Source organism: Portunus trituberculatus, chromosome 45, assembly GCF_017591435.1.
Source record: "Portunus trituberculatus isolate SZX2019 chromosome 45, ASM1759143v1, whole genome shotgun sequence".
NCBI lineage: Eukaryota > Metazoa > Arthropoda > Malacostraca > Decapoda > Portunidae > Portunus > Portunus trituberculatus.
In genome coordinates this window covers 6,549,031-6,564,979 of record NC_059299.1, presented here as the reverse complement: position 1 = coordinate 6,564,979, position 15,949 = coordinate 6,549,031, and the positions used below count along the sequence as shown (strand labels likewise).

The 15,949-nt window shown below is 39.7% G+C and overlaps 2 protein-coding genes across 4 annotated transcripts in view; both read left to right on the top strand.

Annotated features, from left to right (window-relative positions):
• Positions 1-4,584, top strand: part of LOC123519356 (regulator of nonsense transcripts 1-like) — a 16,925-nt gene extending 12,341 nt beyond the window's left edge. For both annotated transcript variants that reach the window (XM_045280615.1, XM_045280614.1), the window contains exon 19: positions 2,974-4,584. In XM_045280615.1, coding sequence (XP_045136550.1) covers positions 2,974-2,982 — 9 coding nt within the window. In that variant the 3' untranslated portion in view covers positions 2,983-4,584. The remainder of the gene's footprint in view (positions 1-2,973) is intronic.
• A 1,097-nt stretch (positions 4,585-5,681) lies between these two features.
• On the top strand, positions 5,682-15,923 carry LOC123519671. Of its 2 annotated transcripts, none has more exons than XM_045281157.1 (11): positions 5,682-5,817; positions 7,139-7,213; positions 7,326-7,438; positions 7,644-8,929; positions 9,259-9,849; positions 10,116-10,211; positions 10,477-10,605; positions 10,697-10,778; positions 10,928-12,011; positions 12,270-12,449; positions 12,838-15,923. In XM_045281157.1, exons 2-11 carry the CDS (start codon positions 7,169-7,171, stop codon positions 14,353-14,355), a joined length of 5,124 nt encoding a protein of 1,707 aa, XP_045137092.1. In that variant the 5' UTR covers positions 5,682-5,817; positions 7,139-7,168; the 3' UTR covers positions 14,356-15,923. The 2 variants fall into 2 exon arrangements, with proteins under 2 accessions (XP_045137092.1, XP_045137091.1); XM_045281156.1 differs by having other exon boundaries at positions 7,644-8,974.
• Positions 15,924-15,949: the final 26 nt, after the last annotated feature.

Sequence of the window (15,949 nt, the reverse complement as noted above, 5' to 3'; positions counted from 1 at the left end):
AGACCTCATCTTCCTTGCAAGCTAAAGAACCACCTGAACTCGTGACTCTACAATGGATAAAATGGAAAGCCTTGTGGAAATGTGGTACATAAGTTTTGTATGCAGTACCATGATGCGCACTTTGTTTACATTCCACAGGTTGCCGGTTAGTGTATTTCCCGTTTCACTCTCCCTCCCTTCATAAAGTTAAGATCATCAACATTATAAAGTTACGTACATACATACATTAGTGTACATTATAATGACTTAAATTAAACTACCTAAATGTTTAACTTCATAATTTTTACTTTCATTAAACCTTTTACTGTACTATGATGCACTCTCGCTTTGCTTACTCTCAATGGAAGTTCAAATCAGGGGTTAAACTTGTTATAATCGGTTCGCTTAACGAAGTGTTTTTTAGGAATGTAACCCCTTCGTTAAGCGGGGTTGCCTGTATATATATATATATATATATATATATATATATATATATATATATATATATATATATATATATATATATATATATATATATATATATATATATATATATATATATATATATATATATATATATATATATATATATATATATATATATATATATATATATATATATATATATATATATATATATATATATATATATATATATATATATATATATATATATATATATATATATATAAAATATATGAGTGCCTGTGGCACTCCGCTTTCTACTGCTCTCCACTTGGACTTCATATCTTTAACTACTGTCCTTATTTCTCCCCCCGCAAATAATTTTCCATCCATCTCAATGTCCTTTCTTTTAAGCCATCCTTCTCTTCTAAATTCCACAGTAATCTTTCATGTGGCACTTTATCAAACGCCTTTTTTAAATCCAAATAAATACAGTCAATCCATCCCTCTCCTTGTACTCTATCAACTATTCTAGTGTAGAAACTCAGTAAATTTGTTACACACGAGCAACCTTTTCTAAAACCAAATTGGGTATTTGATAATAATTTGTTGTCTTCAAGAAACTTGATCCATTGTTTCTTTATTACTCTTTCACACATCTTGCATATTATACTAGTTAGTGATACTGGTCTGTAATTTAAAGGTTCTTCCTTTCTTCCTTTCTTATATATGGAACCACCTCAGCTCTTTTCCGTTCTATTGGTACTGTTCCATTTCCTATTGAGCATTGCTAGTTCTTCCTTACATTCTTTTAACCCCTTCCCTAATAATTTTTTTGTTAAAAATGTTTCTTTTTCAGACAAATTTTTTCATTTATATAGTATTTTTCATGCTGATTATGAAAGCAGCTTGTAATTACTGTTTTTCTCCATTTTTGCGGTTAACTTTTTATTTTGAAAATACCTTTGTAGACATATACGAGTTAACTCGTCTTCCTATAAACTCCAAGCTCTCCCCTCACCTCCCTCCTCCTCCTCCTCCTCCTCCTCCTCCTCCTCCTCCTCCTCCTCCTCCTCCTCCTCCTCCTCCTCCTCCTCTTCCTCCTCCTCCTCCTCCTCCTCCTCCTCATTTGTCGAGAAATATTCATTGTCTGATGAACTGGCAGTGTCATCAGAAGTATTCAAGCTTCTGAGGGAAGGTTCATATTCGCTATCTTCCTCAGAACTAGACATTTGGGGTGTAAATTATTTGAAAAGGGTACAAAAAATGTGTGGTAATGTGGATGAAAACAACACCCATGTGACGACAGTGGTTGCCAGTGCAAGTCTAGTAAGAGCGTCCTTGAAATCCCACCGCTCCACCCTGTCGCCTCTGCCAGGCGTACGACTTGACGAGAATACTCGTTTCACACGTAGAATGGCTTAGAAAGGTCCAGAATCGATGAGTATATACGTCTGTGGCTGGTTTTTGAAGGTCAAGTTTTAGACGAGTATACTCGTCGATGACTGAAAACGGAACATTTAGTGAAAACGAATATATACATCTGTAGCTGGTTTTTGAAGGTTAAATTTTAGACAAGTATACTCGTCGACAACTGAAAACGGAACATTTAGTGAAAACAAGTATAGTATTCGTTTCTGCCGAGGAAGAGATTAATATTGTGCCTGAGACTTCATCTGGTCCCATTGCCTTCTCTTCATCTAATTCCGTCATCAACTTTTATTTCAAGTTTGGTTACTTTAATCTCTTTCATATAGATAGTCTCTCTATTACCCTGTGGTCTTTTGAATTTGGATCCCTTAGTAAAGACCTGAAATTACTATTTAACAGTTCTGCCATACTTTTTGGGTCTTCCACCATCCTGTTCTCTCCTTTTAACCTTTCTATTGTTTCTTTTTGCCTTATTTTTCCATTTATGAATCTGTAGAACAATTTCGGTTGCTCCTTACATTTTTTGACAATGTCCTTTTCATAGTTCCTTACTTCTTCCTTCCTCACCTTAGCATATTAATTTCTCACTGCTTTGAAGTTTTCCTTATTTTCTGGATTTCTATTTCTCCACCTTTTCCATGCTCCATCTGTTTTCTCCTTTGCCCTAGCACACCTTTCGTTTAACCAATCTTTCTTTCCTTCTTCTTTAGGTCTATATTTCGGGACATATTCCCTGACTTCTTTTTTGTGTATTTCCAAAAATAAGTTATATTTCTCTTACACCTTCTCTGAGTTTTCCATCTCCTCCCAATTAACGTTTTTAAAGTAGTTCTTGAGGTTCACAATATCAGCCTTTCTGTAGTTTAATCGGTCTCTTTTGTATGATTCGTCTCTATCTTCCTTTCCCTCTTCTATATCCATTTCTAATATTACATGCTCACTCTTTCCCAATGGGCACTTATTTGTATACCCCTTGTAAAAACCAGGTCCAATCTCGCCGGCTCATCGTGTGTGTGTGTCGTGTGTGTGTGTGTGTGTGTGTGTGTGTGTGTGTGTGTGTTTGTGTGTGTGTGTGTGTTTTCTTGTATTACAGACTTTTAATTCCCTCTTATGTTATCCTCATGAGTGAAACACTGACTTATAAATCTTTGTTGGCAGCCATACTGATGGCCGACCTGAGGACACCCTGGCGCATGAAGGCGATGAAGCAGCGCACCAGAGCAGCAAACAGCAGGTGGAGTAAAAGAGGGAGACCCACAGCAGGCACAGCAGCAAGAAAAGCAGCACAGAGAATAGCAGGGTAGAGCAGTCACCCACCAGGGTTGCCACACTTGGGCCCTCTCAGCAAGAAAGCTGAGGGAGGCAGATCACTATTATGGGAGCACTGTCTTGCAGGCTAGTGGAGTGCCACCTGCACTCTGGAGCTAGGGAGGAGGGTGGCATTTCCTTCAAAAATGTTCAAATTTTGCTCTAAAATGTCAATACAGTAGTTGCCTACTGTTTAAAAAAAAAAAATTCTGAACAAAACTGAAGTAATCAGGCACTCTTCTGGAGAGATTATTGCCAATGGCTAAGACAAGGGTAGGACACCCATTCCTAAAGCAATGATATTAGACAGTGTGTGACCCTAATCTGCCGGCCCATGGCAGACAGGTGACAGCTGTGCTGACTTGTGTCCTGACCAGCAGTGAGGCTCACTCCCCTCACTCCTCCATCACCTCCCGGCACTACCATTGCGTGGGGCTTTGGCGGCTGGAGAGGCGCGGCATTCACCCAACGTACATCCAGTTGTTGTCAGATCCATCTGTTTCTGTTGCGTAACATTGTTTTGGGGAATTAAGATCTTTTGTTTATTTTGGGTACTTGGTTTGGTAGGACTGGGTTGTACCATACCTGCATCCCAGCACATTCTTCTGTACTTAATTTCTTGTTTCTTCTCTATCACTGAATGATTGATTTATCTCTGCATCACAAAAGTTATCTTTTCCTGTGACAAAATTCCTTGAGTATGAGTTTAATTGCAGCACTTGTAAAAGATGTGTCTTAGGAGAAGCACTTCTATTAACCGTTGTTGAGTGGAGAATATTGTTGAAGGATGAGTACAAATTTTTAACAGCTTGTTTGCTTTCAGGTATCTAAACTTCTGAGATTTCTTTTTTATTTAATTTTGTTTCACTTGCTCTATATTTAACCCAAGCATTGCAAGTTTTAAGTATGGCATTTATGGTTTTCATGGATTGTAATAACAGTGATTGATGATACAAAGGTGAAAAAAGAGTAATATGCATAGGATCAGTTTTCATCAAAGAAATCTACTTGCCAGAACATTTTGCGGATAAGATAGAATATTTACTTTCCATGTAGAATGTCATCACATTCTTAGTGTTTATCAAGGATTTACTTAAAGTGACTGGTTACAGAGTTCTGTTTTGTGTGATTTGTAACAATTGGTTGTATTCTCTGCTGTCTGGCAAATCATATTTATACCTTCATGACTCCAGCTCTTGCATGTCTGAGAACATTGGCTCTTTCAGTGAATATTTCTCACTTTCACTTCTTATCCTGCAACAGGCAGACTCCTGTGACTGGAATCATAGACCTACATAATGTTCCATTGAAGTGGTCTCTGTAGGTGTGAGGCTTGTTCATATCATGGAGTCAGACTTGTAGTAGGAGAACTCTGAACTGTGTTATTGGGTCATTTAAGTCTGATTTTATTTTTTCCTGAACTGTCGAGGAAACTGATGAAACAATAAAATTTGATTACTCTCTCATGTTTCATTGGATGTTTTCCATTGCCTCTCTAGTGCCTAAGGATACCAATTGTTATTACATGTACATTGGTCATGGACCTATATAGGTACACAATCATAGGTAACACAATGACAATAACAACCAATATTACAACAATCTGATCAACTACAGTGACATTTACAACAATCCCACTACCACCCAACAATAACTAGCTACTACTACTACAGTGATTTTGGAGACAAAATAGCTAAGAAAATGAGTATATAAATAAAAGTAATGGATAAATAGATGTAATAAAAATCATATAATGCTTGATATTTATTTATACATTGGACTTATTCCTTCCTCTTTCTCCCACACCAGTCTTCCTCTACATCTAAGTAGGTGTTACATGTAATCAATGCAACCAGTGCAATCTATGCAATCAATTATTGCTATTATGAAAGAGAGAGGTGGGAGGGGGCGAGTCTGACTAACCAGTGACAGGCTGAGCCGCTGAGACTTCCTCCCGAAAGGCCAACAAGAAGTATGAGGAGTACTGTGTATGTGTATGTTCCATTCAATCAGTGCGACCTATGCAACCTGTAAAACCAATTATCATACATAAGAGAGAGAGAGAGAGAGAGAGAGAGAGAGAGAGTGGGTGAGCGGAGAGATCTGCTGAGACTTAACACCTCTGTACTGTCAAAACAATTCAAAAGTACGTCTGTTTCTGTTCTTTTCAGGCACTTTTTGTAGCAGTAACAGCTTTCCTGATGGTACAATTGGTTGTACGAGTTGCATTGCTTGAGATAGCTGTTTGGTTTTATCTGATATGATCTTTGGTATAGAGATAAATGATAATTGCCTTCATTTGTCTGATAGGCTTGAATTTAGCTGCCTCGATATAACTCGCAGCCACAGAAAATAAAAATCAAACATCATTGTTCGTACCTTCTTTTCTTTTTTCTTTTTTTTTTCTTCTTTTTTCGAAACGGATAATAAATCTGAAATTCTCTTAGAATATCTTTATTGTTTCTGCTTCCTCTGTCCAAAATTTTAAGTGAAATTTGAAATGGTATTTTGGTCATTTTTTTTCTTTTTAGTATTATTCATTTGTTTTTTGTGTTTTTGTCTCTCCACTTGTATATTCAGCGGCCACCCTCGGTCCCTCACGCAGGTAAACAAGCCTCGCCGCGCAGGGTTTGAACACTGCCGAGTATGACATTTCCTCCTCATAAATCGACTGGTCATCCACATAATCACTTGGTGAGTATCATATTTTCATGTGTAAAGTCATCATAGTCTAAGATACAAGATGCAAAGGTGTGGTGCAGGCCAGCTCGGCAGTGGCAGGGAGGTGTGTTGTAGGGGCCGCTGCCAAGCCCTGAAGGACACCCACTCACCTGCACCACTATGACACAGGACACGCGGCTCACATGACTGGGACTACATTTTCATAACTGTAGTATCAATGGCTTTCCGATTAGAAGGATCAATACCTAAAATGCTTTCTGTGTTTGGTCAGGCAAGTAAGATGACAGTTAAGACAACCTGTCACTGTCAGGCTCCACACGACCCATGAAACACCTGAAATTTCCGTGGGGGGGGGTTCTGTGTGACCATCCTGCAGAATTCAGAATGCTCTATCCTATTGTGTTGTATATTTGTCTGATCCCTGTGTTGGGAATAGTAATTTAATTGGATAGGGCAACCTCCAGACTCTTAAAATATCATTACTTTAACTTTTGTGTTGATGCGCAGTTTCAGTGAATTTCTGATGATTTAGTGTAATAAAGGTGCCATTTTCAGGATATAACTTCTCCATCCCAGCAATTTCCTTGGAAATCTGTAGAAATTCAGACTTTGGGTGTGGGAAGCATGGAAATCAGTAACGTAGGTATGCTCTAAGTGAGACATGTAGATATATAAAAAAAAAAAAAAAAGTGTGGATAGTCAGTTATAGATAACAACCAATTCTGTAGGATCACTTACAATTTTTAAGTTAGTAATGTAAGGAAGAGAAAGCGATCAATCTTACCAATTGCAGCTCCTTATGTATTCTGTTGTTGTCCTTCTACTGGACAAGCAAGCTTAGAGAGGGAGGTCAAAATCATCCAAATTTTGGAAGCCTCTTAGGAGAAAGCACCACTTATGGGGAGTTAACCCAAAATAGTCAATTAATAGTCTGGGAATATCGCCCCCTCCCCAATCCTAACTTAACCTAACAGGGCTTTGCCTCCTGAGACAGACATCTTAAGGATACTAACTTAACCGAACCAGGGGTCTTTCCTCACCTGGAGAAAGGAGATACAAGAGAACATGTGCCATTATAAACTGGAAACCAACATACTAACACATGCATTACATTGTGAGTGTTCATCATATATGCATGATTTAGCTGCTCCATGAGGACCTGCTATTATTAAGATCCATTTGGCTCTCTGTTAGAATGTATAATTATAACAATGTTACAGTATTAACTCTAAAATATTATCAGAAAGTCAGTTTTCTGCAACAGTGTCCTAGAATTATACCATGTTTCATTCATAGTTGGGAAACAGCATTGCATATGAAATATTTTTGACAGGCTTCATAGCAGTGGCAGGAGGTGGTCATCATGGGTGACAGAAGCTTACCTCCCAAGGTGGAGGGTCATCCTCAAGTGAGTTCATAAAAGTGTATTTTGTGTTATTATATTATAATACTTAACATATTGGAACATGAAAATGCTTTAACAGTTTCATTGACGTTTTTTCATACATTTATTTTTACAGGGCCGCCTTGATCTTATTTTTGGGAGGCCAGCTGTGTTTCCTCCAGCACAACCCTCACAGTCTTTCATATTCACATTCAGGTGGTGGGGTGACAGCCAACCATGTATTTTAAGGTAAGTATTATTACATGATATTTTGGTTAAACAGCAGAAATTTCAGAGGATCAGCATCTTGGTTAGAAAATATATGTGATTCATATACTTCGCATTTTTATTGCTATGCAATATATATATATATATATATATATATATATATATATATATATATATATATATATATATATATATATATATATATATATATATCTTAATGTTCTAGGCTGCCTCCAGAAAAGAGCGAAACAAGAATAACTCACATGGTCACCTGCAGCCCTCACTCCTTCCGTCAGTACCTGAGTGACATGAGGAATATGCATGTGAGCCTCAAAATTGGTGGAGAAGGATGCACAGATGCCTCACAAGACAATCAAGATAACTTTGAACAGCTAATGCGGAGTCCAAGGCGAATGGAAGGAGAAACCCCACGACAGAGACTTCTTCGTCGTCAACAGAGGCTCAAGAAAGGCTGGCAGGATGGAGATGTAGTGGGCAGTTTTGTTCTACCAGATCTGAAACTCAATGCTCGTGGGGATTATGTGAGTGAAGGAAGAATATTAGATGCCTCAGGTGACATGGTTGGATCTGTTGTTGTGACAATGGTGTTTCTTGAAGGAACCCTTGAAGATTTCCAGCAGATAAAGATCCAGAGTGAAGAGGTAGTTTCTCCCCAGCCTAGTGTCTCCCCAGAAAAGATGGACAATGGCACAGGAAAGCCTCGTGTGTCCAGTATCCCGGTGCCAGAATCTCGCCTCAGCAAGACTCAAAAAACTCCAACACAGGAAGGCTTCAGACAGAGGAGCTGGAGTTTTAGAGAATCGTTTAGACAAAAGTGTGACAAGCTGAAATCACCTAAAAAACAACAGCAGCAGCAGCAGCAGCAGCAGCAGCAGCAGCAGCAGCAGCAGCAGCAACAACAACAACAACAACAACAACAACAACAACAACAACAACAACAACAACAACAACAACAACAACAACAACAACAACAATACTTGCAGCAACAAAGACAACAACAACAACTACAACAACTACAACAACAGCAACTACAACAGCAACACCTATTACAGCAGCAGCAGCAACAACAACAACAGCATATTTTTGACTACGGAGGATTGGAGAAAGAGAACCAGGCACCATACAGGAGGAGGACCAGCAGCTTCAATAGGAGCAGAGGAAGAGAAGGATCAACATTACAAGAAAATGTATCCCTGAGGAGGACCAGCTACCATGAGAGTCATTTGCAGCAGCCCAGCTATTCACATTCAGTAGAAGAGAATGTTAGCATGAAGCACACAGAAATGATGAGGCAACACGATTCTTCACACATGAGGTCACAGGATGGTAAAAACATGGAGGTAGGCAGGAGTCCTCAGCTACCTCATCGAGCCATACCTCAAAAAGTGACATCAAAGAATTCCCAGGTAGTAGAAGACACCATCCCCGTAGTTCGGAGAGAGAGGAAGCCCCAGGAGGGCATCCTTGACAGGGCACGGCCAGCTAGCTGGGGTCTGTATTCGCTGCTTAATGGAGCAGATCCTCACTCTTTAGTTGGTATGTCTGTAGTGTCTCTTTTTTGTTTTCTATCTCTTTAAGTAGGTTATCTATAATTTTTTGAGATCTTCTGAGTAGTTGGTGTTATTAAGTTGCATTTTGAAGCACTTTTCATTGAAATGGCACATTGTGTGTAGATTGTTGTTGTAACTTTGTCAAAATTTTTTGTTAGATGGTGATTGCATAATCTTGAAATAATAGTCCCATCCTCATAAAGTATGATGACATAGACAAGAATGAAATTTTATAAGGAAGGTGTTACGTATATCACTATCTTCTCTCAGATTCAGGAGCAGTGAGGGCTGAGGAACTGCCCATTCTCCTCAAAGTATTGGAAGGACGCTCCCCCAACATTGACCTCTCCAACTTTGATCCAAAGACACAAAAGCTACTGGATGGCCTTGACCTTTCCTTCACATCAAGTGGTGTCAATGGCCTATCCCCTGGAAAGTTTACCTTTGGCACCAAGGAGTCAAGCACAACAAATAGAGATCATGCTTTCAGTGTATTTCATAAGGGAAGACAAAGCAATGAGGGGGAACCATCTGGTGTTTCTGGGGTGTGGCCATTGGAAGAAAGCAAACCAGGGCAAGTTGAGGACATCACCCAACACCCCCCTACAGTAATCCCTAAGAAGGTTCGGACAAATGAAAACAACAAATTTGACTCACCAAAGAAGACACTGCCTGTCCAGTCAAAGATTCCAATGAACCATGGTGGTAGGACTCCAGTGAAGGCCTTGAGACCCCCCACCTCCAGGACAGGACCAGATAAGAAGCTGTTCTCTGCCTCAAATGTCTCTGCTATGTCCTCAAGGGAGAATGAGGAGGCATGGGACCAGATGGAGAAGATAGTTGCTGATAAATATCCAATAGGTGAAGTGATTTTTTGGCTGAAATTATGATGCTTGTGTATTTGTAATTATTTGTCATTTATGATGAATTAAGAATCTCATAATTATATCATGCATGGTACTTTGTGAAGAGAATTACTTATGTTAGTTCTCTCTCTCTCTCTCTCTCTCTCTCTCTCTCTCTCTCTCTCTCTCTCTCTCTCTCTCTCTCTCTCTCTCTCTCTCTCTCTCTCTCTCTCTCTCTCTCCATGCCATATGTCTCATTACTAACATATTGGATATGTGCAGATGAGGAGTCAGTGTTAGTAGTGGATATTGGCACCCTCACACTCTCCCCATCTCTCCTGCCCCCCACACCCCCAGAGATGAAGAAGAAGGTTACTGGTGAGTTACAAATATATTATTCCTTTATGCAGAATGCAGTCAGTAATGTAGTACACAAGAGGAAAATTCTGGTCCTCTCTCTCTCTGTCCTTTTTAGTTTCCTTTTTAATGGGCAGGGACATTGGCAGTACTCTTTTAACTTGGATGCAGAGTTAGACAAAATTATTTGCTAGCTACAGAGGGATAATTTAACTCACCTTTATTTAAGTTTACCCTGAAAAACAGTAACCAACACAGGTTCAGTCGTATACCTCCTTGTGGACAGGTGTACGTGTGCTGCACCGGAGCCGAGTGTGTTACTTGACCACCCTAGATGTGAGTCTGCCAGCACTGGAGCCACCCTCAGAGTGGGACCTTTCACAAACCTGTGCATCACGCCAGCTGGTGGATCACGGTAAGAAAAATTCTTTCTCTCTGATTGCTTGAAGGTATTGACATTGAGTCTTCATCTCATCTTGTGATGGGTTTCAAAATGTCTCCTGCAGAGGTACGCTACAATGTGCGTGAAGTGTTGAAGCTTCCTCCTGTCCCAGCAGCAGATATTCTCAAGGGTCACCTGGTTATTAAGTAAGTGATATTTTATGAGACAAATAAAAGGTTTTCCTGGTCACATAGATATCCATTTTTATACAACTATGTAACAACTGTTTCATATAAGATGGAGGAACATGTGGTGATGTTGTTCTGATTAATATATTCATTACTAATTCTGTCAGGTGTGTGTGTCGACGCCTGGGTGAGAGAGAGAATGAGGACGTTGGCAGCTCCAGCATCAATCTTTTGGATCTGTGGCAGCTGAATGGCTCTCAAGTAGAGGTGCCACTGTTCTCCACACCTCCTTATGGATCCCTCACTCGCAGGCTTGGCAGGAAGGCCAGAATGAAGGAAGAGGAAGGTGACAAGCCTCATTCCTTTGCTCACATAACCATGACCATCAATTTAACATTGTCTTCTGGTCAGGGAAGAGATAAGGATCAAGGACCACATCAAATAGAGTCCAGGCAGAGATCTCACACTCCTGTGTATGCTTGGAATGGGGATGGTGGAGAGCATTCCTTTAAAGTCCAGGATGAAAAATTGTTCTCCAAGAAATTCAGTGAGAGGGGCATCCTGATGTCCTCAATGGATTCTTCATCTGGCTCAGATTTGAGCGAGTCCAGGTACTCTTTTGCAGAAGCTGGACAGATCAGCCAATATTCAAAACCAAAGATAGTGATACCCAGCTACCAAAAATGCACTGAATCTTCTGAATTTAATTCCATTTACCTGCCAACTCATATGAGTCCTAGTGACAAAATTAGGAGAGATGAAATGCACTGCACAGGGATCCCAGAAGTGACAGGAAGTGGGGACGGCCTCCTGGGCCCCCCATACAGTCCCAGAATTGCACAGTCCATGGAGCCAGGCTATCAAGGCTATCACAGCTCTTTTCTCTCAGTTATTAGTGAATATAATGGCTCAAACAACAAGCCTGTGGAAAGTGGGGGAGAGTCGCCCTGCATTACAACAACATCTGACTACTGTGCTGATTTTATTGGTTACAATACATTAGGCTGGCAGTCTGGCATGGAGGGAAGGAGAGAAGACCAGAGAGGGTGTTGCCGTGTTCACCTGGAGATTTTGAAGGGCCGCAATCTGCCGTGGATAGAGGGAAGTGACGGCATTCCACAGCCTCCAAATTGCTATGTGAGGACCAATGTTGGCTCCATGACTGTCCTCACTAATATCTGCAGGGAATCTGTTAATCCCATGTGGAACTTTGCTGCTGACGTGTTGCTGCCATATTCCCAACTGGCTCAGGTGAGGAGGATCTTTGAGGAATTTATAACCATATTGTTAGGATGAGTTTCACTGGGTTTAATGATTTGTGTTTAAAATTTTCCTCTGCACAATTATCAGTTTAGTGGCCTGTCACTGTAATGATATGGCTCACCATTTGTATTGTTACTTTTAGGAAAGAATAAGGAACCATCCTGTTGATTGATCTCAAAATACCATGCAAGTAAGTAAGTTTTGTGACAATGATGTTAATAATGTGGTATTGTCTTCTCTGAATAGACCAATGGGAGCCTGATTTTGAAGGTGCACCACAGCCATGCACAGCAGAGGACTTCCCCCGAGGACCTGCTGCTGGGTTTTGTCTCGGTGGATGCCACATCCATCTGGAGTGGCCACGTCTCCCTGTGTGGCTGGTACCCTCTCCTGGACCTCAGGGGCTCAGTGCGGGGACATATCAAGGTAAGCTGGAGTTGTTGAATTGTGTCAATGTGTAGTTTCTTCATTTTTGACCAGTTGTGAATTATACATCTTATTCCTTTTGAAGTCAAATCTCTCTCTCTCTCTCTCTCTCTCTCTCTCTCTCTCTCTCTCTCTCTCTCTCTCTCTCTCTCTCTCTCTCTCTCTCTCTCTCTCTCTCTCTCTCTCTCTCTCTCTCTCTCTCTCTCTCTCTCTCTCTCATATCTTGAAGAATAGCCATTTATGCATATGTGAAAAGAATGACATTAGTTTCTAAGTGTGATATATATAGTTTACAAGAGTTGGTCTTAGTTTTCATGGATGTTGTCTGTCAAGTCCTTTGATTTATGGGTTCTTCCTCCTGACCGGGTTCTTGTTCAAACCCCAACAGGTTTCTCTTACTCCACATGAGCCACCATTGAATGTGGCAGTAACCAATATCAGGCAGCCAGTCCAGCCACACAATTGTGGTGTGCCTGTGAATCAGCACCACCCCACACATCGCTATGCTCAGTGCTCAGATCCACATGGACATGCAGAGTCAGTGTACTTCAAGGGAGATGGTGTTTGCAACTCTGTCATAAACTCTCAAACACAAACTGCAGGTGCCATACCTCAGTTCACTACAAAAAATCAAAGAGAACTCTATAATCAAAACCTTCAAGGTAGTAAAGACTTTTCTTCTTCATTTGAAGCTAATGGGGAAATACTCTCTCAAGCTTCAGAATCCTCTGATCTTTATAAACCTGCCAGTAGTGAAAAGGAAGATGACTCTCCTAATAAGAGTAAGGGAGAAAAGACACAGACTGGAAGCCGCAAAACATCATCCATTCCAGTGTTTTCTTCAAATAAGAATAGTTTGAAGTCACCTAGACCTGAAGAAAAAGTTAAAGTTCAAAGTAGTTTACCAAAGGTTGATTATAAAGACAAAGAAAATGTTCAACCTACTACTGAGGTTATCAGCCAAAGTTATTGTCGACACAAGGGTGCCATTGTTGTGAAGGGCCTGACCAAAGAGTGCAGCCAAGACTCTCATCACCTGGACACAGGTTCAAGGTCCTCCAATGATACAGATTCCAGTCATCACCAGAAAGTGTTGAAGGAAGGTCAAGACCCATCATTGATAAAAGATTCCATAATTGTATCCCACTTCAGAATGCAAAAAGAAAGAGATGATGGAGGAGAGGAGTTGCCCAGCAGAGTAGTCCTTGCTAATAAACCTGGACCAGTCCAAAAGGCAATGATGTCCAGCAGTGGCAGTGACAATTCTCAGAGTGATAGCCAACATTCAACAACAGACTCAAAGTCCTCCTCTCAATCCAGTAACAAGCCAAGCTCTTGTCTAAAAGCTCCCGGTAGTCCCTCACTCAGAGTAAAGCATGTGACCTTTGCCCACAAATTAGTCCATCACCAGAATGGTGATGCAAAACTTCAGTCTCACTTCTCACAAGGTGAAGTGAGCTGGAGGTCACAGCATACATCACTGACCAGGCAAGATGCTGTGTCACCAAGAAACCTAAATCACTCTCATTCTCTCAACTTGGAAGGATCCGACCTGCAGGTAGTACCATGTCGGGAGGGTGACTCCCAGGCACACACTACTACAGCCAATGCCCAAGGAGGCATCACAGTGAATGGCTATGACACATCGAGATCCCATGACAGAACAAAGGAAGACCTAATTATGGCTTTTTCTTGGATGAATCAGAGTAATGAGTGTGATACTCCTTGTGTTTCTTTTATTGAATCAAAAGTTCCAATGCAGAATAATGTTGATTCTAATGGCATGTGCAGTTCCACTTCGCCACCTGAAGAAAGGATGGGTGCTCCCAGCCCAAGCAGCTCAACTTCACCAAAAAAATCAAGAAAACTCAGAAGTAGAATAGCTGCAAATTTTACTTTAAAGTAGTATTTTTAGTTTTGATAAATAAAATATTTCACCTATTTCTCTTCTCATCATAATCATTAGATATCTTGGCGTCCCCTTCGGGAGACCTCATAGAGGATGACTATGGCAGAAATGCCCTCCAGGATGCCCTTTCCTTCCATCATCAATTCCATAGCAAAGGAGTATTTTATTGAAAAAGAATAGTATCCTTTTTTTTAATATTCTACACTACTACCAAACATTTTGAGTAACTGGTCTTCCTTTGTTGTCAGGATGTATTCACACCTCAGGGTATTTCTCCTTGTCCATTAAGCCACACTTTCATTCTCATTATTTCCTATTCCTTCTTCCTAAATCTTTCTATACTCCTTACAGTTACAACCTATGTAAGAAAGTGCATGTCTGAGCTTTGACTAAATCCTTTCATTTGTTGTCCCTGACTTTGTGCTAGAGGGACAGTCTGGCAGCATTCTCTGTGGCAGGTTTACAAGAAAGCTACTGCTTGATTCTCAGTCCATCATAAAAAGGTGACTGAAACAAATATAATGAAAAACTAGACTCTAATCTATCCTCTACGTTTTTATTTCCACATTGGGATGAGGTATGATGTCTTATCTCAGTTAATTCCTCTTTAAGTGAGATTTTGGTCTTCTTAATATACTCAGCTCATTATGTATTTTCTTTCTAAATTTTTCTCTAGCATTTTGTTCAATTAAGTGGTTACACAGTTTTCACCACATTTGTTTAACCTTATTTGATCAACGTTTGCAAGGTGGCCAGTATTAATAGTTGAGGATTTATTTGAAGTCCTTTTTCTTCTACTGCAGAAAATTACAGATAAGAAATGGAAAATAGTATAGTTTGCCTTTTGACTTTTCTGTTACACAATATTCTGCAAGTTTTAGTGATCCAGATTCTTGACAGTTAAGTTGAGAAGGAAAATTAGAAAAAAAAAATAAATAAATGAATAAATAGAAATAAAATAAAAACACCAACCAGTCCAAGAATAGTCACAAGATATGCGTCATGTGAGTGTTGAACTGTAACTCCTCTATACGTCTTCCTTCAACTTTTCCTGTGTTTGATTTTTAGAGTATGTTTCATTGCATTATTGTTAAGTTTTATTTTCCTACACAAGATGTTTGACATATATTTTGTTATATGTATTTCAAAGTAAAATGTTTAACATTTATTCTTATTTTAAGGGATATTGTATGAAGAGAAAACATGGCCACATAAACTGAAATATGTAAAAAATACAAAGCAATCTTCCATACTGCACATAGTGCAAAATATTTCCAAGTGGCTTCTCTACATCTCATGGCAATGTAGTTTCCTAAGTGTACATTTACCTTGTCTTTCATGTGAGCCTCTGCCTTGGTGATCATTCATATTTCTTCTCTACTGGTAATGCTTATGCAGCCTCTGCCATCATATTAACATATTATCTCTCCCTGCTTGTATAAATATATAATAGTCTCTTTCCAGCTTTTGTCACAAACTGGTGAATGTTTGTTGAATGGTGCTCTAATTTACATTATCTTGTAATGTATGCAAATCCCTGAATAAATGTTACCTCTTTTATTTTATTCAATCTATATTTTCTACAATACAT